The sequence below is a fragment of the Meles meles genome, chromosome 13 (assembly GCF_922984935.1).
Source record: "Meles meles chromosome 13, mMelMel3.1 paternal haplotype, whole genome shotgun sequence".
NCBI classification, from domain to species: Eukaryota; Metazoa; Chordata; class Mammalia; order Carnivora; family Mustelidae; genus Meles; species Meles meles.
The window spans coordinates 52,678,475-52,705,703 of record NC_060078.1 but is presented as its reverse complement, the minus strand read 5'-3'; the positions used below and the strand labels follow the sequence as shown (position 1 = coordinate 52,705,703).

The window sequence follows — 27,229 nt, the reverse complement described above, 5'->3', positions numbered from 1 at the left end:
GAGTCCAAGGTGCTATGAGAAAAGTTTTATAAGGAGTGGCCATAGGGTGGGGGCTCAAAGGCAAAGTGGTCAGATATTCCTGAAGGAGTCAGGAAAGCCTTTAGAGATTTCCATCGAATCTTCCAGTTACAAGTATGGGTATTGATCTCTACATTTAATTGGTTAATTGCTTTACTAAGTCAAGCATAGAGCAAAGATGTAGATCACCCTCTTCAGGGCAGTTTATGCATGCTCTGTTTGGGTACTGGGTGCCCTTAGGAAAACAGTATGCAGAGTGCTATTTGAATTGTTCAAAAGTAGCTGAAGGACTGAAAGCCTGTGGTTTCCCTACATCAGGCAGGCTGTGCAGCTTGGTACAGATGGCAGGGCGTACTTTTTTGTACCTAGACCGTTTCCTGACTCTGATGGTGGACCTGGAGCATTCTGGGAGGGCATGAGAGAATTTCCCAGGGTTACTTTTAACTCCCTGTCTAGGAAGAATCCTGCCTATTTTGATGAAGCTCTCTGGGGCCTGTAATCTGTTTCTGTGTACGGAGTAGGAGAAGTAGTTTGAGTCTGAGAGTTAGTTTTCTGCTTAGAGGCCCAGTGGGATTCTGATTGGAGGCCCCAGAGCAGCCCAGGGTAGAAAACTCTTATCAAGAGCAGTGAAACCAATGAGCTATTAGGTTGCTCTCTGGCCACTTCCCCTAGAAGATACAGGGAGGGTATCTCCTCCTCTCTATTGGGGGGAGAGCAACACTTGAAAATAATAAGCAGCATCTAAACTCCTGGAAACTGACTCACCTTTTTGTTAGGGAGCTGTATGGTTGAAATTAGGTTGAGGGGCCCCTGGGTGGCTCAGGCTCAGTTGGTTAAGCGTCTGCTTTCAGCTCAGGTCATGATCCCAAAGTCCTGGGATTGAGTCCTGCAATCAGCTCCTTGCTCAGCAGGGAGCCTGTTTCTCTCCCCCTGCTTGTGCTCTCTCTCTCTCGCTCTCTGACAAATAAATAAAATCTTTTAAAAATTAATTAATTAATTTTTAAAAAAGAAATTGGGTTGAAATGAGATACCAAATATGAATGTTCTTTGGAGAATCCAGACCATAATTATTGCTGTTATGGTGTTAGTTTTGGTGGTTAATAATAATAAAACAACCCCTTTCAGCGTGGAAGAGATAAAGATGCCTCACAAACCACAAACTTGTTTATTCGTGATACTGTGGGGCACTCCAGTCATTCTGTGAGGTCTGTGATGCTTAAAATAGAATTGCTGACAGCTGGGGTGGGCCTGAGTTCATTACCGGTGCAGCCGAGCTGTTGCAGCTGTATGTCAGGGGACCTAAGTTTAGCTGACTCATCCTGGCCATCAGAAGAGCAGCGATGCTGCTGGTTGCTTGGGAGAACAGTCCTGATGTTTCTGCAGTATTGCTTTTATGATTCATGTAGACTGAAAGGATTGTATGACTAGGGAGAGAAAAATGGAGACCTCCTCCTGAGTAGGAATTTGAAGGGTATTGAAAAAAGAAAGAGGAAATGGGGGGTAGGGAGGCTACACCATATACTTTATGGGAAATTCAAGGGAAAGAAAACAGCAGGAAAGGGGTTTTGATCAGGCAGTTTCCTGTGCTGGCCACCAGATTGCACTGTTGACTCTGAACAGTTTGGTTGCTTTGTGGCGTGGTCTTGAGATGAAGAGATGAAAAGGAGTGCCCTCTGCAGTAGGATGTTCCTGTGTTGGATGTTTGTAACCTAAAGACATGATCAGACGAGGATGAAATATAAGTGAGATGTTCAAAATGAGCTCAAGATACTGTTATTTACTAGTAGATAAATGTCAGAATTCTAAATAGTGGTCTAAACAGAGAATTCTAGAGCCATAGGGTGGCTTAGTCATGTGTGAAGACTTAAAACCCTAAGGTTTATGTTAAAAAACTGTTCTTACTAAAGCTATGTGTTTTCTCTTATCCAGTTATTAAAGATACAATTAAAATGTATTTTATATTGAATTTTTACTTAGAGGCTTTTGCAAATTTTTGATGAAATTAATTTCTAAAAAATGATCTTATAGCTTCTTGTCAAAATAAGTGACTCTATTTCTTAAATTTTTTTTTTCCTAACACTTGGCCTGCTCTTATCCCTATGAATGACTTTTAGTTTTACATAGGCTGACACTTTGGTTTTTACATGGGACTGTAATTAAATATTTTATTCCTTATTGGTATCACAATAGCCAAACATCTCTTTTGTGCAGTTTAGTCAGAAAGCTTTCAATTTTTTGAACTATTATTTATATTTACTATGCTCTTAACCTCTTAAAGTTAATTTCTATAAGAACAACCCTTTTAGAGCAATAGCAGGAAATAGGTGAGAAAAAGCTGTGGTTGGAATGAAGTTTCTACATTTTTTCCAGTTGGTTCAGCCTTGTTATGCCATATTTTGTTACATACTAAGAGTAAGCTATAGTAGGGCAGTATTACCAAAGTATGGATATTAGTAGTTGTTATGAGAAAAATTTTGGAAATGCTGCATTAAACAATATTTGAACAGATTTCTTTCCTGTAGAACTTCTTAGGGCCTTTTTTTTTTTTTTTTTTTTTTTGTATTTACTCCAACATATGTTGGAGTAAATGTATTATTACTCCAGGGGTACAGGTCTTATTAGCCCCAGGGGTACAGGTCTGTGAATCGCCAGGTTTACGCACTTCACAGCACTCACCATAGCACATACCCTCCCCAATGTCCATAACCCCACCAAGGGCCTTTGATTAATATACACCAATGGGTGCCATGAAACTCCAAGAAGGAAGAGAGCCTATAACTTTTCCTAAACACTGCATGTCTGGCAGAACAACCCCCTACAGACCTGCTGTTCACAGAACATACATTGGGAATCCTTGAAAAGGAAAATGAGTGCTTTCAGTTCTAACTGTTGATATGATTAATGTTACATTCTTTTAGGCTTCTTGAAGTCTGTTAGAGACACTCTATAGCACAAATTGATATATTAATAGCACCACCTTTACGTTTGGTTTTTGTCTTTATCCTTAAAAAAATTTGCCTTTGGAGATAAGCAATTATGCAAGGGAGATTATTAATTCAGATATTAATTCAGATTATTCTTAAGAATTAAGAAGCAAGTAATCCAGCCAAAGAGTAGGTTTCACGATCCTCACCAGAGCTTCCATAGGAATACACAGTTAAAAAAGACACCAAGGAAAAACCATTTTTGTTTTTTCTCTCATGAGTGCTTATGGAAGACAACATTCCATTGGGAGCTGTGGGGTTTACTAGAAAGTAAACCTTTCAGTCAGAGATCACAAGTCTGAGGCCCACAAGATAGATCTGGTTAGTTTGGTTTAGCTGTACAGAGGCTTTAACATTTGAATTCCTTCTCAGCTTAAAATTAAAACCTTGAAATTCCACATAAAAATCTGAATTTCTAGCTACTTTTCAAAAATGGAAAAAATCTGGCAACACATTCACAAACAATAATTACTTGCTGGAGCTGAGAAGTGTCCTTTAAACGGAACGTTTTACTCCCGGGTGTCTTTGCCTGCCTAATGGCTAACTTTTCTGGTGGCTGATAAGTCTGTGCTACCTGTCCATCCCTGCGGACATTTGGTTTTGCGTAACCCCTACTATGAGGATATGGCATGGTTGAAGGCCAATGGGCTGTGCCTCTTTCTAGAGTGAATTTTTTAAGCAAATGTGGTCAGGTTTCTCCAGGAAGGAGTGTTGGAATCACTGTCAGGCTCATGTAAGGGAATTTCCACCCTGTCTGATGAAGTCCCTAAACTCCCAGCCCTCAGGATGTTGAGGCTCTTACGGCTCAGAGTATAGCCTATTTGACAACATACTGGAAGCGTTGTTTCACACGTACACGCAGTAAAGCCTATATATATAAAGGTTGTTTTGCTGGGGGAAGTTTATATTGAATTGGAACAGAGCTCTAATTTCATCCAGTCTCAAAAATAATTATAAAATAAATGAAGATAATCAAAAAGCCGTTCTTTTATTTGTATTCTGCCCCTTTCAACAGTATATTTGAGTCAGTTTAGAAAGCATGGTATTTAAAAGGTAGAGAAATACCTACATATATAAGTGAGGACCAGAAAATATATTCAAAAAGTAAGTCAGAAAGGTAAAATATGGGTATCAGGCCCTGAGGGCTGAGAATAAACTTAGAAGGTGGAGAACATGCCTTATGTGAGAGCGAGCTTATATTTCAGAGGGCAAACAGAGTGTGATTGGAACTTCCCAGTGCAAACAGTACCACAATATTACTTTTTGCTTAGCATGTAGAATGTGCTGGTGTTGGCCTATGTTGACATTTCTCTGATTCTGTGGTGGTAGGAGCTCTGAGGAGCTATTTTTCTCGTGGCAGCTGGGAAATGCTGGTTCTGTGAATAGGGTTTAATCATTACTGTCTCTTGAGTCTTCTTCCTGTATTTTTACCTAGTCTATAATACAAGAATAGCTAAGGGAATGGGTTGTGTGTGATGTAACGAAGCAAGGGTGGGCGGGAGAAGAGGCAGTAATGAAAGCTCTCAGCGGGAAGGTTTGCGATCTTCTGGGGAGTTTTTCTGAGCAGCAGTAACCTACAGCTATTATAGAAGGCTGCATTTTCTGTGCTTCTGATTAAATGAAACCAGAATGCCATGGATACTACAAGGGAATTGTTTTCATTTGTGAAACAGAGTGACCCACAATTAAATTCAGTCATCACTAAATGATGGCAATTGCCTTACCAGGTCCTGAAGCTGCCTTAAATTTATCAAGGATGAGGCTGGAAGAAGAGAGGGCTCTGTGTAGAAAAACATATGTCCTACGTTTTTGTTAGTGGGGACATTAGAATCTTTGTTCTTACATTATGAAGAAGTTGTGTTTTTAATTAAAAATTAGTAGTAGGCCCTCATGAAGGAATTTTAAAGTGGTGCTTTATGGTATTCGTGAATCCGCCTGTGTGATAAATGTCAAGGGAACAGTAATTTGGTCAAATAGATGAAATAGTCAAGAGAAGAACAAGGATTTTTTTTTTTTCCACATGATAAATGTGAAGCAAATGCTTAAACGTTAGCAGAACTGAAAACAGGTCCACGTTTTCAGGGTCTACGGAAGAAATGGAGATTTTACTGCTTCTCACAAACTAGTGAAGACAATAGTGTCATAAATGGCAAAAAGTTGGGGAGGGGGTGAACTTAGCAATCATAAGGAATCTGTGGACTGTTTCTAACTGTGCAATGCCAGTTCTAGAGTTGATTCAAGGTGGTTTGAAACTGTAATTGACAGATGTACTACCTTTCAAATGAGAGTACTTCTAGATACCAGTCAAGCCACATAAGAAATCATCTTATGTGTTTTTTTTGCATTAAGTGTTAACAGTTGAGCCATGGGGAAAATGAAAAATTGTGTTGTCCTAAGGAAATGAAAATTCAGCTGTTATGTTTCCTATCCTGTCAGAGAGACTGGGAAAGAAGAGGTGTGTTCCCTAAAGACAGACATTGGTTCTTCTTCTACCACCTAGCTCCTTTCCCAGAGCACTTGCCCGGCTGAGTAACTGGTTGATTCTCAGGCCTTACTGAAGCTCTCCTTTTGGTATGGGAGGGTTTTTGTGTGTGTGTGGTTTTGTTTTAAGTTATTCTTTGATGATTGAGTTAAGGATTGAAAGGAATATGTTTTAAGGTTACAATTCTGATGAAATACCTTATTTTTTGTAGGCAGGAAGTCAGAGTACCAGTGAAGAGATAGTACCAAATAGAAAGAAGTATGTCCATAAAGATTTCTTTTTCTGCTCTTTGAAAAATAACTTCAATTTCTAGGCTCACCTTTATTTAACCAAACTGGTTTAAGAAAATCAGATAAATCAAAAGTAGATAATGCTGTGTGCTTCAGTATTTGATATTGCTGGTAATTCCATGCTAACCCGATGAGTGTTGATCTGTGTTAAACCATATTTCTGAAAGAAGAATGTTTCAATTTTAGGGGTTGATAAAAAATTAAAAGCCAGACCTACAGATAATTTTTAGAACGTATTCCTCATATTCCTGTTCCCTTTCTTTAGGTGAGCTCTTAAAAAGTTAAGTGCTGAACTGTGACAGGTTATAAACAGTCTATCATGTGTTAAAATGGATCCGATTCAAAACCCCAAGTCTGTCTCTAAAAGTCTGCCTTTTTTTCAAAACCACGGGTAGTTTCTGAAGGTTTCATGGTGTATGTCTTAGAGTGCTGATTAGAGTACCTACCTGTAAGTAGATCCCCCGAGTTCTGGTGAAAGGCACCTAATGCAGATAACATAAATGAATAACTGGATTTGTTTGGGTTATGTATGTGTAAAATGCACAAATCAGCGGGTTTGTCTTTAGTCACCTTATTCTCATTTGGGGTTGATGGAAATGAAGTAAGGACCAAGTAAACGACTTTTTTTCAGGTGCAAATTCGACCATGGAACCTAAGTGACAGTGACTTTGTAATGGATGGTTCTCAGCCTTTGGACCCCAGAAAAACTATCTTTGTTGGGGGAGTTCCACGACCCCTTCGAGCTGGTGAGTGGAAATAGTAACACCACAACAAACAAAACCACCAACAACAAAATCCCCGTTGTATTTAGTCTTTAATATTTTCTAGGTTTCTGCTCAGCTATACACAATGTCCAAAAAGAAGTTTCACTGAGCTAACTCTTTCAGGATTAAACGTTTTCTCCCCAAATGCTTTATTTTCCTATGGTACGAGAGTCAGTTTCATTAAACTGTTATTTTGAAAGGATGAATTCTATTTAGTGTTCTCAACCACATATTTTAAAAATAATAACAATACATTTGGCAGTGTGCATTCTCATGCTAGTCAGCATTGTTATGTGTGACAGAGAAAGAAGTCACCCCATCAGAAAGCTGTCCAGCACAGCTGTGTACCCCTCAGTGACAAGCCAAACCATTGCTTAGGAATTGTGTCGCTGGGAAGCAAACTGAACTCTTCCCAAGTAGAACAGATCCCCCTTTTTTTTATGCACTTTGAAAAATGGCTGATGTTGAGCATCTTTATTATGACTTTTTAAAAGCTTGCCTGGTTTGTTTGTTTTATTTTTTAAGTTGCTTTCCAATGACAAAATAATTGTGGGCTGAGATTGGGCAGAATCCTGACTGGGGTATTTGAAGTGATGCTGAGCCGATGACTTCAATATTTAAATCCGAAGATTAATCTAATCAGTTGCGCAACAGTGTTCTACCAGTAGAATAGAATAAAATTATTTGTAAGAACGAAGTTTTTAAAGTGCTTAAAATAATTGAGTTTATTTTTCAAAAGTAAAATGAAAAAATAAGGTCGCCATTGCCCTGTAGTTGCAAAAGTGCAATGTTTTCTCTGTTATTCGTAAGCAGGCCGACTTAGTTCTACCTAAAAAAGAAAAGAAAAAGCAGAGACCATTAAAATGAAGTAGTGAAAAAAAGAATTATACAAGAATCATAAAAAAGAATTACAGCTATTTGTCTCTGACTTTGATGACTTCTTAGTTCTGAATGTTCATCAGCTTTTCTTCTAATGTATTCAAATCTCAGCTTCGGCACACTCCTGAAAGGTAACTGTAGGTCTCTCTAAAGTTATATTCATGTTTCCATTTTGAGGGATTTTAAAACATATTAATTGTGATTTTGAAGTTTGTAATTTTACAGTTTCCCAGAAAGTCAAATATCTTTAGGTCTTGTTCTCACTCTAATGGAAAACTGTGTCCAGAGGAAGAAAACCAAGCAGCAGAGATGTCTCCCTTTTATCTGCTGTCAGAATAAAGTCTAGGAAGGGCTACCACAAACGTGAACAGCATCATGAGATGAGGGCAAATGTAGCCCTTTGTTTCTAAACTGCTTGTGTTTGGAAAAAAAAAATGTGGGTGGGGGCATGGAATATTCTAACTAGTGTTTTGTTGTTTTTTTTTCCTAACTAGTGTTTTTTTCTAACTAGTGTTATGTTTAGGAGGAGAGAGGGAGAAGAATCCCCTTTTATAGTCTTTTAATCACGTATGTATTCTAAAAGAATGGACATTTATTGCTAGCATTCTAGTTATTCTTTTTTTGCAGCGAACTACAAGTACAAATTAATTTTCATATTCTGGTCCCTCTCCTTTTTTTCTAGTTGGGGATCTGAAAAAAAAAATTCTGAAAGAAAAATTCCCACAATTATAAAAATAATAGAACTGACTTTAACTTTTTATGTCTGTTTTTAAATCACAGACACAAAAGTTTAGAAACTAAGTTCCCTTTTTTATTATTCACCCTTTTTACTATTCTTCACAAGATGCTCCAAATCCTAGGATTAGGCAAAAGTTAAATTTAGTTGTCTAGTCAGAAATGGGATTTTGTGTTCTCTACCTAGACAGTATACCTTTTATAAGTCTCAAAGTTCTCTCTCTTTCTCTCTCTTTTTTTTTAAAGCTAAGCTAAAGCTTTTTGGTTTAAAATGGTTTTGTTTTACACTTGTGTGGATAGTAATCTACATTCCCTTGGTCTAGTGAGAGTGTTCCCCCATGCCAATACCTCCCATAAGTGTAACTAGTTTCTAGATGGCTAAGCAATCTATATTAGCATCTCAGCATTTGACTCCCTCTCCAAGCCTTCCAGATTGGAATCCATGTAATCTAAACAAAAAGAATTAACCTCTGCAGCTTTTATCCATGTGCACAGAACTGGGTTTCTTTGCAACACACTGAGCTTTGTGGACTGGTGTGTGCCTTGGAATAGAAGACTATTTTAAAAGGAATTCATTTTGACTCTGCTAGGCAGTCTTACAATGCAGTTGACTTGAACAATAAACATTTATTGAGCATCCCCTTGTTACTGGCACAGAGCCAGTATACGTCCATGCCAAACTGAATGAACATCCCTCTGTCGGTGTTGACCAGGTCATCATCTACAGAATCAGAGGTTTCAGAAGAGAACCAGAAATGTATTAATAGACCACTAACTCAGTAGTAATTGGATACTAAATTATATTATTCAACACAGTGATTCTCAGATTTGGTTTTTAAATACTTGAGGGCATTTTTTATTAATTCTGGATGGTATTATGGTCGTGGAATTCTGAAAACTCTTAAAACTATCTCAGGCACTGTATGTAGGGTGACCCTATACTAGACATGGTTGAATAGTACTCAACAGGTGAGACTTTTAGGTGTCCAGATTGATTTTCACCTCACTGTAGGCCAAAAATTATCCTTTAACATGTTACAGTGACTTAAAACGTTATCACTCAAGAATTATTCCTTTGAATCTTGTGAGGCTTTTTCTCTTTGATATCTTCCCATTGTTAGATAGAAACTGTTATCACTAATAAATTATTCTAAATATAGTCATTATCCTACCAAACAGAAACACACAAACCATTCTAAAGAAACAAGGCAACCTGTTTTAAGCAGTATTGCCCTGGCTAAATTTAAGTTGGTCTTTCCAGTCTTTTTGACAAGCCTGCCTTTTTAAAATACAGGTTGGAAAGAAAAAAATCATAGGCCTAAAAAAATTAACCTGAAAATGGGAAAATATCAATGGAAAATTTAGATGCTTATCCAACGTTAGATTGCCTGATTGTTGGTTGCTCTAGTTTAAATACACATTCCTATTGTCTCTTGTCCCTCCCTTCCATTGCTCCTCAGTGACACTGACAAGTCCAGGATGGTTTGCCTTGAGTCTCTCTGTGGTTTTCAGGTCTTGTTCTCCTTCTGCGACTCACCTCTTCCCACCCCCATCCTAGGAAAGGCTGTAGGTAGACTCACCATGCCATCATGTGGCTAAAGTTTATGTATTCTTCAGAGTCAGTACCAGGAAAGGGGTAGTTGGTCTGGTTCTCTACTTACTACCACCTGAAAGTACAACAGCATGTCACTACCCTTCATTCAAGTAATGTAAACAGAAGGTCTTCTGAATCTCAATACAGGAATAGCCCTAGTGTATTTCCCTGTAGCATCAGAACCTCTCTAAAATGCATCTCTTTGCTCTGAGAGGAAACGAGTGCCAGGCTTGAGGATTATAGTTTATAAACATGAGCGTTCTGACCCTAGCGTAGACTCTAACCCCAAGAGGCTTAGATACCCAGTCTGAAGACGGCCTCAGTGATCAAGCTTTGGGACCCATCTACCTCCAACTTTAATCATGCCTGGGAAACCCTCAGACTTCCTTTCTCATTAGGGACATGTGAGCTGTCCACTTCATGACTTTCTTCTGACAGTTTATCTAACCAGGTCCTGCAGAACAGATCAATCTTGAGAGATTGCTCGGCTGAGTCCCTGGAGCCTACATTTGCTCATCATCTTTGGGTCTCCTGCCTTTCCCATTGCTCTGATAAGTCTTTCCTGTCTGTGATGGATATTGAAATTTCCTTCTCTGCCTCCCCACCACCGACTATTATGAGGATGGCTTTTTTGGGAGGAAAACAAAACAATAAAGAAACTTTTGAGGCATGGGGCACCTGGGTGGCTCAGTGGGTTAAAGCCTCTGCCTTCGGCTTGAGTCATGATCCTGGGGTCCTGGGATTGAGCCCCGTATCGGGCTCTCTGCTCAGCGGGGAGCCTGCTTCCCGCCCCCCATCTCTCTGCCTGCCTCTCTGCCTACTTGTGATCTCTGTCTGTCAAATAAATAAATAAAGATCTTTTTAAAAAATACTTTTGAGGTAAATACTTAGTGATGTATGGTGTACACTTAGAGAACATTCTAAATTTTTCTAAGAGCACTTATTTCAGACATTCTGTATAAACATTCTGGTAGTTTATATGTATTAGGAACTACATCCTGATTTGTGATTTAGGAAATAGGAATATCGTAACCATATCCTTTTTTCTGTTGTTCTGTGAAGTGGTAGCAGGCAGCAATTATACCAGGTTTCCCAGTAGTAGAAGTTTTTTCTTTCTCCAAGTCCAAGTTCAGTATAAGTTGTCCCAGATAAACTCCAGATTTGGCACACTGACCTGATTGACTGGATTTCCTTTAGGGTTAAGGATTTTCTTTTTTTTAAGATTTTATTTATTTATTTGACAGAGAGAGAGATCACAAGTAAGCAGAGCAGCTGACAGAGAGGGGGAAGTAGGCTCCCTGCTGAGCAGAGAGCCGGAGGAGGGGCTTGATCCCAGGACCCTGAGATCATGACTTGGGCCCAAGGCAGAGGCTTAACCCACTGAGCCACCCAGGCGCCCCATGGTTAAGGATTTTCTAATGCTAGTACATGCTTGTGTTCTTTCTCACCCTGAAAAGCTAACGCTCACCCACAACTAATGTCAAACTTTGCCATGTCCTTGGCAGATTGAGTGACATTAGCATAAAGCCAAAGTAAGACTGGGACAAATTGGTGCTCATGGAGCAGAAACCAGGCCAAGTTAATATTAAGCAAAGATTTATGAGTAGCAAGAAAAGCACCCCCTGGGTAAAACTAAACATTTGAACACCAGTCTCTGCTGAGCCGTGTGTTCAGAGCTCTCATGTATGTTTAATCGCCCTGATAACCTTGTGAGGTTGTAAGTGGTAGACTTTTCACTTCAGTGATAGGAAGCAGAGTTCCAAGGGGCTGATTGGCCAAGGCCACAATAAGTAAAAATGCCAAGATTCAAACTCCAATTTCCAGACTTCAAGTTCTTTGCAAAGAGCAAAGCTTCTTCATCAAGCTGAGATCTGAAATGTTGTCTCAGTAACATTATTAACAGTCAAGTTGGTACCAGTCTGATTTAATCAAGTTCAACACTTAATCTCTCTGACGTAGTTGGTTGTTCATACAACTTATTTGAAAGTATTCTTAACTTCCCGACATTTGATACAGAGTGGAAGCTTATGAGCACGTTTCCTCCACTTAAGATGTCTGAACTGCCCTGTGAACCAATGCAGCAATTGTGGAAAACCTAGACAGTCCAACTTGTAGTTGAATCGTGCTTTCTTTCTGAAGTCCAGACCTCTTCATCCGCCTGAGGTGCCTTATACCTCTTTCCCGTCTGCTTTGTTCTTATCTCCAAAGGGAAGAAAAAGTGGTTTCTAGACTCATAGTTTAGAATCTGGAAACATGAATGTGTTGATATTTCCCTGGACACTTCTCATTCCTGCTGTACCCCATTTGGGTCTCATAGTGTCTCGGACTTAGACATTGCCTGTGGCTGGCTTTGAAATATAATTAAATGTTAGGAACAGGATCCCGGTGTAGGGTAGGATATAAACGTCATCATGATTTTCTCTCTAGTGAGCTGAAGTTCCTTTCAGTTCTCTGTGAATATTCAGAAGCAAATCAAGGAACCATAATTGAGGTTTAGATTCAATTTCAGAGTCATAGTCCCCACAACCCAGAGGAATTTATAGATTTCTAGATGCTACACACAACTGCAGTGTTCTTGTTTCCCTCTCCAGCTGTGGCACAGTAAAGCTCATCACAAGGGCCAATAGGTAGGTTAGAGTCATAGTAGTGTTGCTGTTACCTTTCATGAGAAGATTTGAGTTGTCTCAAGAGCACAGAGCGTCTCATCCAGAGTATAAAATGCCACTGGATATGTTTACCAGACCTGCTCATTCCCACCCCTGTGGTGACCAGAATACTGTCCGGATAGGAAGGAAAAAATAAAAAGTGGTCCTGGCCTCCACATGGACTCTGGCTATGCCTGCTGTCACTTCCATCTGTCTGAATCCCAGCCTCCACCCATATGCCCTGCTCCTGGGAGCTATGCTGTCCCTCCTTCTACAGAGGATGGTTTAGAATGAGGATTCACTACCAGAGGCTTGGTAGGCAGTTTGACTATATTTTCTGAATAAGACATGTCCTCGATCAAAGGCTCACATTTCATGAGGAAGGTTGATATCACAAGGTGTAGATAAATCCATGAAGGTTTTAGTTGATTTTTGCCAGATCCTTACTTCTTTTCTTCTGTTTTTCTCTCCTCCTCCCGGATAGTCAAAGTGGGTAGCCCTTCTCATGGCTTAGCCTCACCCACATCAGAGGAAGGGAATCCATATCGTATCTACTGTATTAAGTGGTGATATTCACTTTAAAGAATTCTTTAAAACCTAGTCTCTAAAACTAGTTGTACATTTTGACATCTAAAGGTGAATTTTTATGTTCTATATACAAAAGTGTTCCAGATTAGAAATTTTTAGGACTTAAGGAAGGCTTGTTCTGTGTTTCTGTTAGTCACCTATGTTGTGGGTGAATTAAATTAGTCTCTCTCTCTCTCTTTTTAAGGCTATTTTTACCAAGCATGGCTACTTTTCTTAATAATTAGAAACTCTGTTTAGTACTTAAATAACACCACTCTGGTGTTAGAGCCCAGCATGAGGTTAGCCTGCAGGAAGTGTGCTTTTAGTGAAGATCTGCTGATTGAGTAAAGGACCAAATATAAACAGCAGTTGTTTGACTGTTATTTACTTTTCTTCAAGGGTGATCATAGTGTTAGACCCTCTGTAGTTAAAACATGGATTAGCATAGAAAGAGAGATGGGAAGTCTTCATACTCTTTCCCAAAGCAACTCTCCAGTCACCTCGGTTTCTTCTAGCTTCTCAACGAATTGCTCTTCACATGAGTGAGATTTCATTAGCTCAAATGTCTGCAGACTTTTTGGTGGCCAAGAAAATGACGGTATATAAGGTTATAAGTGGAAATGATTTATTTATAATTAGCTTAAGTGAGTGAGGGTTTGCTTCCTATCGAAAGTACTTAACTGCCAGCAACATCAGTCATGACCTCATCTTTGGCATGTGAAGATGATTTTCTAGCAGCTAGATACATGAAGTAATAGAATGTTTGTGCTCTGACAGCCCAGGATCCCTAAAATTCCTTTGGAGACCACCATGCTGTAGAAGAACCTGTGGTTATAGTAACTCCTTAGCTGGAGCTTCAAGCTTACAGATGGTAAACGTTCTTTCTAAATCAGATGCATTCCTGAGTCCTTTCTAAGGGTGGAAGACAAATGCCAGTTAGCCCCTTGCCAGCATTCTTCTCCTGGCTGTTCACCAGGCTGATGGAGTGTTTACTCTCTTATGCCATTCCATGAGAAGCTTGGTCTTTGGAAAATTGGGGTTTAATTTCCAGTTCCTGAGGTTGCTTATTTTAGTAAGTCCATTGACCAATAACGGAAATTCATTAATGACTGCATTTAATTATTTCTACTTTCAATGTCTTGGTCTCTGTTACTGGAATACTATTAGCCATGTGAGGAATCCTCAAGCCATCAGAGGTTGTTGGGCTAAAGTATGAGGACCCACTGAACTCTGATACCCAGGGTATGTGCATGATTCTTACTGCATAATTTAAATGAATGTGATTCCTGGATCCTGCCCTAAGACTGCAATCAGAGTCCACTTGGGCTGTAATCAGCAATGCTCTTTGGTTGATATGACTCAGAAATTCTGATCATAATGGGATAATTGGGATGGCTTTCTGCTGTTCTGTCTTCAGTAGTACCTATTCTAGGGCCTAGTTATTGCTAACTTATTATTTTCTGAAAATTCCAGAACCTGTTGGTTGCAGATCAATCTTCTTAAAAACAGGCACTTAGAAAATAATCACCAATATTAGACAGTCTGGTATGGAGAGAAGTTTTGAAGAAGTTAAGTAGAAAGGCATCCTTTGTGTTAGCAACAAAGCTTTTCTTACCGGCTCAGCAGCTTCATACTACAGAAACCAGTAATGCTTGGCTTTCCTTCTGTTCATAGAAATCTGATAGGGGGAGGGAGCCTGGGTGGCTCAGTGGGTTAAAGCCTCTGCCTTTGGCTCAGGTCATGATCTCAGGATCCTGGGATCAAGCCCCACATCAGGCTCTCTGCTCAGCACGGAGCCTGCTTCCTCTTCTCTCTCTGTCTCTGCCTGCCTCTCTGCCTATTTGTGATCTCTGTCAAGTAAATGAATAAAATCTTTAAAAAGAAAAAAAAAAGAAATCTGGTGGGGTTCTTTTACCATTCAGCCCTTTAACTCTGCATCTGCTACAAAGTTCCTCCCCTACCCCACCAGTTTGGGCTGCTTTCCTTCTCCCCAAATACTGATTCCCACAGAGGTCTGTTGTGTGATATGACGGTCTTTGCACACTGGCTACAACCCAGGTCATCATCCACCTACCCTGTCTTCTCCTTTCTAAATACCACATGTAGGTGTTTGAGGGAAGTGGGCTCTTGGGTCATTCCCCAGGCCTAAGGCTAAGTCTTCTGGACTTAAATCATATGAGTAGCCTGAAAGAAATTGTCATACGTGGAGGAAGTGACATCCAGTATCAAGTAAACAATTACCTTCAGTCAGTTTGGATCCAGGTAAGTAATTGCTACCTGTCTTTCCTTGACACCGTTGGTGAGGATAATTCTAGGATATCAGACCTTTGGAATGGTCCAATTTCCAAATGCCTTCTGTATAGGTGTTTTGTAAATATACCAATATAAAGGTTTATTTAGAAAAAATGTGGCAAGGAGTTTAGACCAGACCTCTGGATTTTTAGCAGAGTACAAGATGGGTGTATTTTTACTGCCTTCATACTTCCTGGTACATTGTTTTAAGTGCTCAATAAATGTTCATTGCTGCTATTATCATTATTATTATTATTATTATTATTTAGAATTCAGTGTGAGAGTCTGGTATGGAGATTTCTCAGTTGGAATAGAATATACTAAAAAATAAGTATTTTTTTTCATTGTAGAGATTTATCTTAAGGTTATAAATATATTGCCTCCAGTTAAAATGAGCAATTAATTCTTTCTGTAGCTTATTCTTAATATAACAGTATGACTTTAATAATTGCTTTCAGTCTTAGAGGTCAGTAAATAGGGCTGTTTATAATTGTTAGTGCATTGTTTGAAATGCTTTGCCTACCCCGGGCCCACTCCAGTGGACTAAACAGAAATTAGAACAGGAGGATTGCCAATAGATCATTCCTTTTATACTGTTGCTGAAGTTCTGATTATGTAAATTTGTGTGTGCATTATGTAAATTCTTAATTTTTTTTCATTTTATTTTTAAATATGAGGCGCTCCCTTCCTTGAGTTGTAAGACGGATGCAGACACCCCTCATGATACCTAACATGGGTTTTCCTTTTCTTAATTATACTGCATGATCTTTAAATAGTTCTTCCTTCTCCTGGGCAAAAATACCTTCTAAACATTTATACCAAATTGTGTTTATTTTCTTGCAGTTGAACTGGCAATGATCATGGACCGTCTGTATGGTGGTGTCTGCTATGCCGGCATCGACACGGACCCGGAGCTGAAGTACCCCAAAGGTGCTGGCCGCGTGGCGTTCTCCAATCAGCAGAGCTACATCGCAGCCATCAGTGCGCGCTTTGTGCAGCTCCAACACAATGACATTGACAAACGGGTAAGCGACTGCTCGGGGCATAACTGCTGTGGGAAAGAAACGAAGTTTATTTTCTGGGCCCCTGGGGAGACAAGCACCTCGTGATCATAAGTGAGCAGCTTACTTTACATGGTATCAGTCCATGAGTCCCTCTGAGCTGCCTGGAAAAAAGAGTACCCACAGTATGCCAGGCATTAACGAACCTTCTGCCTCACCCATCCCCAGGGTGATGTTACACTTATGAAAATAACTGTGCAGAATTTAGCATACCCGACTGGTGCTGTTTAAAGGGTGATGCCAACAGTGCATTACCAAAGGTTGCCAGCTGGTGACCTGTTTGACCCATGTGGTGCTTTTAAAACAAGTTCACTTTGGACTCACACTAAATGTTAATGTTCAGGGAGTATGCATAAAAATTTGAAATTCTGATTTCTCTTAAAATTACAAGATCACACATTGGAGCCAGATAACTGCTGTCTCTTTCAGTCCCCTCCAATTCCCATAGTCCTCCAGGTCCCTGTAATCCTGTTCATAACCCATACGCCATGATTTACCTGCCCTCCTGCTTCATGGTGTTACCTGCTGGACCACTAGAGGTATCCTGATTTGCTCCCTCTGATCTAAAGAGGGGATGCATGGCAGATGTAGGGAGCTGGTGTGCTCAGTTGGTTTCGTGAACAGACATAGGTCTAAATCCCTGAAATCCCAGCTCTGCCACTCTTCGGAAGTTTGGGGAAATAGAAGGTGGTAGGAGGAAATAATCTGAGACCTATGTTAATGGATTAATAGAACAAGTAGCAGAACAGATCAGGTATTGAACACCTCCCTTTGCAATTGTACTGTGGCTGTTAACACTTCCAGCAAAGGATGTTCTTGGGGCATATGTTGGACTGGAATAAATAAAGTAGGAAATATGTTATTGTGTTTGTTTGCTTGTTTTTAAGATTTATTTAAGAGAGAGAGTGAGGGAGAGAGAGTCTTAAACAGGCTCTGCGCTGAGCGCAAAGCCTGACACAGGGCTCGGTCTCAGGACCCTGAGATCACAATCTGAGCCAAAACCAAGAGTGGGATGCTTAACCGGCCAGGCACCCCAAATATGTTCTATTATGATGTTTAAGCTCTACTCTCTACAGTCGACTTTGACTAATTTTGTGTAGCTGGCTCAACCTTCTTAGAAGGTGAAAGTTTCAATTGGTAGATTTTTAAATATTCAGCAAGTTATATTTTTATTAAGACATATATCTGATCAAATTACAAAAGCCAGTGCCTAAAATAAACAGTTGCTACATTACTGGGCTCTTTAAAAATAAGTAGTGGTGGTTTGTTTGTTTTTTAATCAAAATGAACAATTCTTTTTCAGAATTTTGAAACATTCTTTGAATTAATGGAGAAGTATGATAAAGATTCAGCTCCATTCCTAGTTTTCAAGCACCCACAGCATCCTGAGCTTCCCCTTTCGTAGCAGTAAACCACCCGCCCCCCCACAGACTGTAAACTCTGCAGGGACAGGCACAGTGTCTGTCTCATTCTCTGCTTCATTCCCAGTGCTTGCTTACCCATTGCTTGATGTATAGCTGGAGTAATAGGTGCTCGATTAACCCTTGTTGAATTGGCAAATGGTTATACTTGGAGGATTTTCTTTATTGCTGCTGGTGCTGGTGGACTTTCTTGTGTTTGCGCTTTTGTGAGTCTAAGACACCAGATTTTTAGACACCAAACATTTAGACGGCTATGGCACTCGCCACTTGTCATGGTGAGTCATAACCTTAACCTGTAGAGCCTTGGATTCTCTTCTGTGTGCCTTCTTTGTTCCTCTCTGCAGCCAGAACTAGTGACTGGATGGGGTGGCACTAGGGACTATAGAGAAAGCTCCATTTCCCCATGCTTCTGTCTTCCCTTTGCCCACAGGCTAACGACCTCCTGGCTTATTCCTTAATGGAGGGAAGTACACTTGCCCCAGGGAATATGGCAATCTTTGAGCACCTTTTAAAATCACAGTAAATTCAGATGCTGTTTGTTTTGTTGCCCACTCGCGCTCCTTCCCCTGCTATACTTCGGCCCTCAGTATTTCTTCCCACAAGACTTGGACCTAGGTAAAATAGAGAGAGGTAGTGAGCACAATCATAGGCCATGCTTATGAAAATGTATTTGGAACATCAGACTTCTGAGGACTCAAGAAAGCCATTGACACATTTCTGCCTACTGCATTTGGGTTAACTGTACCTTCCCTCTTATAGAGTAGTCCTTGATAAACATTTAGAGTAGCAGCCAGTTGTAGTGGAAGGAGTATGGAGTTTTGAGCTAGAATAGATTTCAGTACTTTTAAATCTCTGCACTAGTCACTGGTGACCCCAAGTAAGTTAATTAATGCCAGGAGCCTCAGGTCCTCATCAGTAACTCCCTCTGGGGGATCGTCTAAAGAATAAATGAGATTTGAGCATTGAACAGCCGGAGCTGTATGACCTTTGGATAGATGTTTAGTACCTAGCACTTGATGGTTAACAGTATTCATTTTGCTACAAACGCAATTAATACTGATGTTGTTAATATTACGTAGCTTGAATTTTATCAATTGCTCGCTGAAGATGTAGTGAGCAGACAACCTGGTTAGTGAAAAGAGCACGGGGTCGCATAGCTGGGTCTACATCTGGTCCTGTCCCCCGTGGGGTGTGTGACTTTGGGTAGGTCACTTAAATGCTGAGCTTCAGTGTATAATGTAGGCAATAGTAATAGTCCAGTGGGAAACCCGGAAGAGGAAGCAATATATACAACATAACACACTGTACATATGTATAGTGGGACTGTTGCCACAGTCACAAGAAGGCCACCTCCATCTGCATGGTGTCTAGAAGGGACCTGTCCATTCTGCAGTGCCCAGAGTTAAGAATCGTCTAAGGGAAAGAATTAGAAATCATTCAAAGTGGCACAGCCCCTCCTGTCCTCTGCCTCCCGTGCTCTTTGTTTGCCCTGCCTAATATGGAGACCATTTTCTTCATTATGAGAGATACAAGCCAGCTTCCATCCTGAGGTAGGCTCCCCTTTCACTGTTCTCTGTGAACATTACCCTCCCTTTCCCCAAATTGTTACTCTGTCCTCTTGTTATTTTCTTAATTTGAATGTAGCCAACAATGCTTGATTTTTTTCGACTCTGGCATTTTGAGCCTCTGTTAACTGCACCCTTCTTAGATGCTTTTTAAAGTTCATCCCCAGTTTTGTTTTTATTTCTCTTTCTCCTAAAACCTACGTTTGCTCCCCCATTATATGGAAGCACATCAGTATTTCCATAGGTAATGCTCCGTCTCTTGGGCGCTCTGTTCTTGATTGTCTACAGAGTATTTCTCATTAGGCACAACCTTCTTTCCTGAATAACCTCTCTAAGTTTTTAGCAATAGTCTCATAGCTAAGGTTTTGGAACTTGCTGTCCTAAAACTCAGGAGCAAGTATCTTCCTATGCCCATAATCCCTTCCCCTTACTATTGCAAATTCCAAGATGCTATGGTCCTATTCTCTTTCTAATGTTAGCCTACAGTTGCCTTTAAACCAAGACCTTGAGTATTTTAAATAACATCAACCTTTCTTACCCTTCCGGTCAGAGGAATTTCCTTTGTTGCCTGCATCATTATGAGTACAGATATAGTGCAGTCAGTTAACTAAAACAAGACAGACGCTACAGATAGCATTTTACGGGCCACTTGCTTGCTCTTAGCCCTTTAGCCCTTTCATTTTTGCTCCATATGGAGAGTGGGAGAGGGTCCCTGGCACAGCAGCAATGCCAGGAACCCTAGAAGTTCTTGGACTGCTTGTGGGCTGTGCTCTCAGATTGCAGCTTTCCTTAGGTAAACTGTGGGAGGTGCGCAAAGAAGAATTTGACTGGTGTATTTCCTTCACCTCTTTTGTATCCAACCAGCTTTTCTCAAAAAAGACCTCTCTTTTGAGAATTTAAATGTTTCTGTATCATTACATTGTTGTTCTTGCTGCTCTTCGGCTAAGTTTTTAGATGGAGTGGTCTACAGAGAAAATACCTTTGTAGGTTTGATTTTTTCTCACCATCTCAGAGACTTTTTGGCTTTACGAATGTAAAGCTTCTGACCCACGCTCTACATGTAATTAGAGTCCTCCAAGACTATGTGACTTGTTGGAGTCGTCTGATAAATCCACACACCAAACTTCTTGCCGCAGTCTGGCTAGCCACGGCAGGACTCCCAGAGGTGGAACAGGCTTCTGATGGTACTTCCTTACAGAACTGCCAGGATCTTGACTCCACCACATGTGCCCAGAGGTCTGAATGGGAGTGCTTGGCTCACGGTGCTCAGTAAATGTGCAGAATAGATCAGGATGATGTATGGGAAGACAAGGACCAGAAGCGACCACAGAAGGCTCTCGGGATACTGGAGTGAGTCACTCTCATCTCTCACCTGCATATCTAGAGGCGGCTCCCCACTGGTCTCCCCAATTCAGCTTAGCCAATCTCTAGTACATTCTTTACATAAAGCCGGAGTGACCTTTTAAAATCATAATGTCCTCCTTTAAACCTTTCAGTTATCTTCCACCGCCATTAGGATGAAGGTCAGAATCCTTAATTAATACTGCCTCCATGCCCCTTCACTACACTACACACGTCTTTTGCCTTAGCTCTCTCTTCTTCATCTTAAGCCAATCATAACTGGCCTTTTTCTCTCTTTTTCAGGGTCATTGTACATACTGTTTCTTCTGCCTGCCTAATACCTACTTTTCCTTTGGGTCTCAGCTTAATTATAGTATTTTTAGGAATCCTTTCTTCATGGAGCTTACATCTCCATCATAGATCATTGTCATAATACCATCTACCATTCCTTTGTGGCTTTAAATACCTCTGTAATGAAATATTGCTTCATTTAATGTCCATCTACTCTGTTAGACTATGCAATCTATGAGAGCAATGACTGTCTTTCATGTTAGCTGCTGTATACTTAATACCTGACACATAGTGGACACAGTAATTATTTGTTTTCAGATGAATAAATGAGTGAGTTATTGAATGAGTGTTCACTGAGAGGTAGCTCAGATGGAACCCCTTAGATAGCAACCTTTGGCAGATCCAGCTGCCCGCCAAAGGGCACTTTGCACAGCTTTCCTTTTCTACTTCATTAAGAACACTCACTTGTGTGGGGCCCCTGGGTGGCTCCCTGATGTGGGCTCAGGTCATGACCTCAGGGTCATGGGAATGGGTTCCACATGGGGCTCCACGCTCAGTGGGGGCGTCTGCTTGAGATCCTCTTCTTCTGCTCGTCCCCCTGCTCGCTTACTGGCTCACGCACATGTGCACACTCTCTCTCGCGCTCTTTTATAAATAAATAAGTAAAATCTTAAATAAGTAAATCTTTAAAAACAAACACTGATGTAATAAAGAAATTTAAAGTATTTTTGACATTGAAGCTGGATTTACTAACCTTAGATGGGAAGTGGTCCAACCTCCTTTATTTTGCAGCAAATGAGAATCTAGCAGAGCTTGGAGACTGTGAAGAAACCTGTCAATTAAGGGCAGAGTTGCCTCTGCTCACAGGACTCCTTCCCAGAACCTTGGGCTCACCCAGGGACTAATGTCTCTTCAGCCCACTTCTTCCATGAAGTCCTTTTGCCACAGACCTTAGATTCAGAATGTCTTGAGTTAGATTATACGTCTTTTTGTGGGTTTTATACATGTTTCAGTAGTTCACATAACTTCCCTGGTGAACATATTGAGTACAGAGCAGAACATATCTGGGATTTGTTATCAGGAGTTTCTGATATGTCTATAGGTCATTTTTAACATTAGCAAAATGAACTGGAAAATTTTCTGTGCCCTTTTGCAGTTGTTTTGCTTTTGATTTTCACTTTCACGTTGTCTTCATATGAAACCTTTTACAAGTGAGTGTGAACCAGTGCAACATCCCTGGGTTATAGCATTTGATTGAAAAGTCTGGCATTTTAAGTTGCTATAATGACCCTTGTTATGGAACATTATTATTATAAATGACACAGGGGTGGGGAAAATAAAAAAACGAAATGTTTTAAATGACGCAAATACAATTTATGCTTGTTTTTACTTCCAAGCAAACATTATTAGCATCTTGAAATAAATACTTTAAAGGTTACATTATGCATATGTTATGGTTAATATTCACCAGTTATTAGCCAATTGGTAATTTGTCCCTGTGTTGACAATATTAAGGTTGTGTGATGCCCAGCAGAGCAGTTCTTGGCATCTTTCTCGTTAGCTACTATATACTTAATACTTGACACATAGTGGACACACATTAATTATTTGTGTTTAGATGAATAAATGAGTGAATTTCCCCATTGATCTTCTGCCTTGGCACACACAAGCATGTGATTCACTTTCCTGGTTAACAGGTTCCCTAGAACACTAATAGAGGGGGCATTTCTGGGATATGGCCATCAGTATCTTAGAAGGGGTACACCCCAGGCCCACTCCTGTCCATGCAGAGAACATGGTGATAGTGAAAAAGTGTTCTGTTCAAGACCTGAGTCAACACTCCTAGCTCTTCTCCCAGTAATGTGACTTTGGACAATTTACCACCTTTAAAGGCTTGATTATATTGATTTTATTTTCCAATAGTAGTAAGAAGACCAGGCTGTCTTACAGTTTGTGGTGCTGATAAACAATGACAGATGGAGAAGCGCTTTGGAAAGTTATTTGGCTGTGCTGATGTTGATTTTCTTTACTGCTGAGCCTGGCTGATTTAAAGTGTGCGGTTGCCTAATCATGTATTCAAGGCTAATTGTTGACTCTCTCTCTTCTTTTTCTTTTTTTCCCTTTTAAAGCACCTACTTAGTTCCACTAAGGAACTTTTTTTTTTTTTTAAAGATTTTATTTGTTTATTTGACCGAGGTCACAAGTAGGCAGAGAGGCAGGCAGAGAGAGAGAAGGGGAAGCAGGCTTCCTGCTGAGCAGAGAGCCCCATGCGGGGCTTGATCCCAGGACCCTGAGATTATGACTTGAGCTGAAGGCAGAGGCTTTAACCCACTGAGCCACCCAGGCGCCCCCTACCAAGGATCTTTAATACAGAGACAATGGAATAGTTGAAGTTCACACACACACACACACACACACACACACACACACACACACACAGAGTTAACACAGCTGCTAATCTGCCAACATGCTGGTTGGATATTAGTCAAGACACACATAGAAACAAGTCCCTTTTATGGAGGTAAACACCTAAATGCATTTTCCAGGCAAAGGATTGAAGAAAGAAAAAGTCCTGTCCAGGAAGAAGTATTTTTAGTACTATCTTTTCTCTAACGATGAAAATATTTTTGAACCTAAAGTTGAATAGGTTAGGATTAAATTTTGCTTATAATCCATGAACAGCATTTCTGTGAAAAACTGGAACAGTTTAAAGTATTTAAGTACAATAAGGGCAAAAGAGGGCACCTGTACTCATTCTGTCTGTTTTAATGGTATTTTTAGAAGTGATGCCAAATGAACACTTAGGACGTGAAAGCTCTGCTAAATTCAGAGCTTTCAAATATAAATTTCTTTATAACTCAAGGCTAGATCACTCACATATGAAAGATTTTTGTAGTGTGAAAAATGAGATCATTAGAAAAGAGGTAATCTTTTTACATGGCCATTTTCTATCCTTTTGTCTACTCTGTGTGGCCCAGAGAATATTTATAAGGGTAGAATCAGTTGAATCTCCTTTAGTCTAACAAAAGCGTATTTGATCAATAGGAACAATTTCTTTATAAAAATCTGAGGGGCGGGTGTCTGGGTGGCTCAGTCCATTAAGTGTCTACCTTTGGCTCAGGTCATGATCCCAGGATTCTGGGATGGAGCCCTGCATGGGGCTCCCTGCTCAGCAGAGATCCTGCTTCTCCCTCTCCCTTTGCCTGCTACTCTGCCTACTTGTGCTCTCTCTCTCTCTCTCTCTCTCTCTCAGAAAAATAAATAAAATCTTTTAAAAAATAAATAACATAAAAATAAAAATCTAAGGGGCTCCCACCACACTCACCTATTGTTTAGCACAACTTGGCCATGTTGTCTCCTAGAAATTTTTTTTGAAGATTTATTAATTTATTATAGAGAGAGAGCATGGGTGAGAGGTAGAGGGAGAGGAACGGGAGAGAGAATCTCAAGCTGACCCCAAGCTGAGCGTGGAGCCCAGTGTGGGGCTCTGTCCCATGACACTGAGATCATGACCTGAGCTGAAATCAAGAGTCGGCCACTTGACCAGCTGAGCCACCTGGTGTCCCTTCCTCGAAATTTGTAAGTTAGGTGTTTGTAACTTGAAATGCATCATGCAACAGACATTGGTTAAAGTCTGCCAACTCAGCCCACAGAGACCTTTTTACTACTAGAGAGGATAATAGGCTAGAATAAGCCAATCTGGAGTTTAGTACTCACTAAACCACTTAGTGTATAACTTGAAGGAAGGATAGGGTGTGTGTGTGTGTGTGTGTGTGTGTGTGTGTGTGTGTGTGTTAATGAAAGCAATTTTAAAAACTTAAAGTGCTCTGTCAGTATACAGTGATACTGAGAATACTTGATTTATATGAAACCTTGACTAATACTTGAACTCCTCTGGAAGATATTCATTAGACAATCTAATTAGAATTTCACATGATAGGGGTGCCTGGGTGGCTCAATGGGTGGAGCTTCTGCCTTTGGCTTGGGTCATGATCTCAGGGTCGTGGGATCGAGTCCCGCATCAGGCTCTCTGCTCAGCGGGGAGCCTGCTTCCCCCTATCTCTGCCTGCCTCTCTGCCTACTTGTGATCTCTCTCTGTCAAATAAATAAATAAAATATTTTTTTTTTAAAAAGGAATTTCACATGATAAAATGGGTTAAATATGGCAGGTAAGACCGGAGTAACATTGGTTGGTTATCTGAGTTTTTTGAAACAGGAGAAGGAGCAGTAGGCAGGTCTGGCCTGCCTCAAAATCTGTCCCTAAAATTAGTTCCCCTAAATCACCATTTCCTAAGTGGTTCTCTGTAAAATATGAGCCCCTTTTGATTTTAATATCTATTTTATTTTTTTAAAAAGTCTTTTTCTAAGTCAAGTGAGTTTGGAAATGCTTTCTTGAAGAATGTTAAATAGGTAAGTTTATTCTAGGACTTCTTAGAATCTTTTATGTACCAATCTTCATTGTGAAAATGCAAGAAGGAAACAATATACAAGTTTTCACAAATTTTTTGATCATGGAACTCTTCTGAAATTTATCATCTCTTGGGAATAATGTTTTAGGGAACCCACTTGAGAAAAATACTGTGTTTTCAGCTTCTTCATGCTCAAATTCAGAAATTTAATAGGTATGTAGTGGTGGTTTGGGGTTTTGTTGCTTCAAATTTTTATTTAAATTCTAGTTAGTTAACATTAGTGTAATATTGGTTTCAGGAGTAGAATTTAATGATTCATCACTTACAGACAACACCCAGTGCTTATCACAAGTGCCCTCCTTAATCCCCATCATCAATTAAGCCCTTCTCCCATCCTCCCCTCCAGCAACTCTCAGTTTGTCCCCTATTGTTTAGAGTCTCTTATGGCTTGTTTCCTTCTCTCCTTTTTTTCTTTTCCCCCTTCCCATATAGTCATCTGTTTTGTTTCTTAAATAACACATATGAGTCAAGTCATATGGTATTTGCCTTCTCTGATTGACTTATTTCACTTAGTGTAATACCCTGTAGTTCCATCAACATCACTGCAAATGGCAAGATTTCATTCTTTTTGATGGCTGAATAATACTCCTTTGTGTATATATGCCACATTTTCTTTATCCCATTCATCAGTCAATGGACATTTGGGCTCATTCCATAGTTTGGTGCTGCTATAATTATTGGGGTACATTTACACCTTTGAGTCTGTATTTTTGTATCCCCTGCGTCAATACCTAGTATGTAATTACTGGCTTTTGGGTAGTTCTCTTTTTAATAAGTAGTGATTGTTTTTCCTTTCCTTAATCCCCTTTCCCCAAGTGTGTCCTACCCATCATATATTTTCTTTTTTTTTCTCATTGTGGTGAAAAGGCACGTGAGATCTACCCTCTTAACAGTTTCTAAGTGTACAGTATTGTGGTTTTTTTTTTTAATTTATTTCACACACAGAGAGAGATCACAAGTAGGCAGAGAGGCAGGCAGAGCTGAGGAGAGAGCCGGATGCGGGGCTCGATCCCAGGACTCTGGGATCATGACCTGAGCTGAAGGCAGAGGCTTTAACCCACTGAGCCACCCAGGCGCCCCCTAAGTGTACAGTGTTGTTAACTATAAGCACAATGTTCTACAGCAGATCTCTAAATGGTTTTCATCTTGCATAACTGAAAGCTGATACCCTTTGAACAGCAGCTCCCTACTTTCCCCCGTCCCCAGCCCTGGCAAGCAACATTCGACTTCCTGATTTCTGTGCATTTACGACTTTAGATCTGTCATGTAAATGGACATGTCCAGTTTGTCCTCTATAAGCATCTTTGCCGTAGTTATTTTTGCCACAAGCATTTTCACCACATAACTAATTGGCCATAAGGCAATTTTGCCCTAAAAGATAAAAAAAGTAACTGGTTGGCAGTTGGGTTTGACAGTTTGGCTTCATCAGCTGGTTCCACGTTGGGTTTCACTTCTCCATTGATGCAGCACTCCCGTTTTTATGTTACATAGAGCTCAGCCCTCCTGATGGTCTGCACAGTGACACAGTTGTGAACTCACATGTCCGACAGAACTTTGGGACGTTTGTCAGTGGACATGTGACAGCACGCCAGGCTTTCACAAAGCAATACGATGCTCACTCACAAATATGCATCCTAATATTTGGAAACTGATAGCCTTTCCTAATGAAGGAAAGAATTTCAGTGGAAAAAAAGAAAAAGTGTGATGCCAAATGAGATGAATCAACAGGCAAAAAGAAAAAAAGATTTAATACTCTGAGCAAAAGTCTTTGAAGACAAGTGCTTAGGTATAATCCACAAAATAAAATCAGTTACTTATGCAGCATTGCCCC

The 27,229-nt window shown here is 40.2% G+C and overlaps 1 protein-coding gene across 12 annotated transcripts in view; it reads left to right on the top strand.

The window, feature by feature from the left end:
• The window catches only part of CPEB3 (cytoplasmic polyadenylation element binding protein 3), a 195,285-nt gene that overhangs the window by 155,292 nt on the left and 12,764 nt on the right, over positions 1-27,229 (top strand). For all 12 annotated transcript variants that reach the window (XM_046026531.1, XM_046026525.1, XM_046026535.1 and 9 more), the window contains 2 exons: positions 6,406-6,520; positions 16,094-16,275. In XM_046026531.1, the coding sequence (XP_045882487.1) occupies positions 6,406-6,520; positions 16,094-16,275 (297 nt within the window). The remainder of the gene's footprint in view (positions 1-6,405; positions 6,521-16,093; positions 16,276-27,229) is intronic.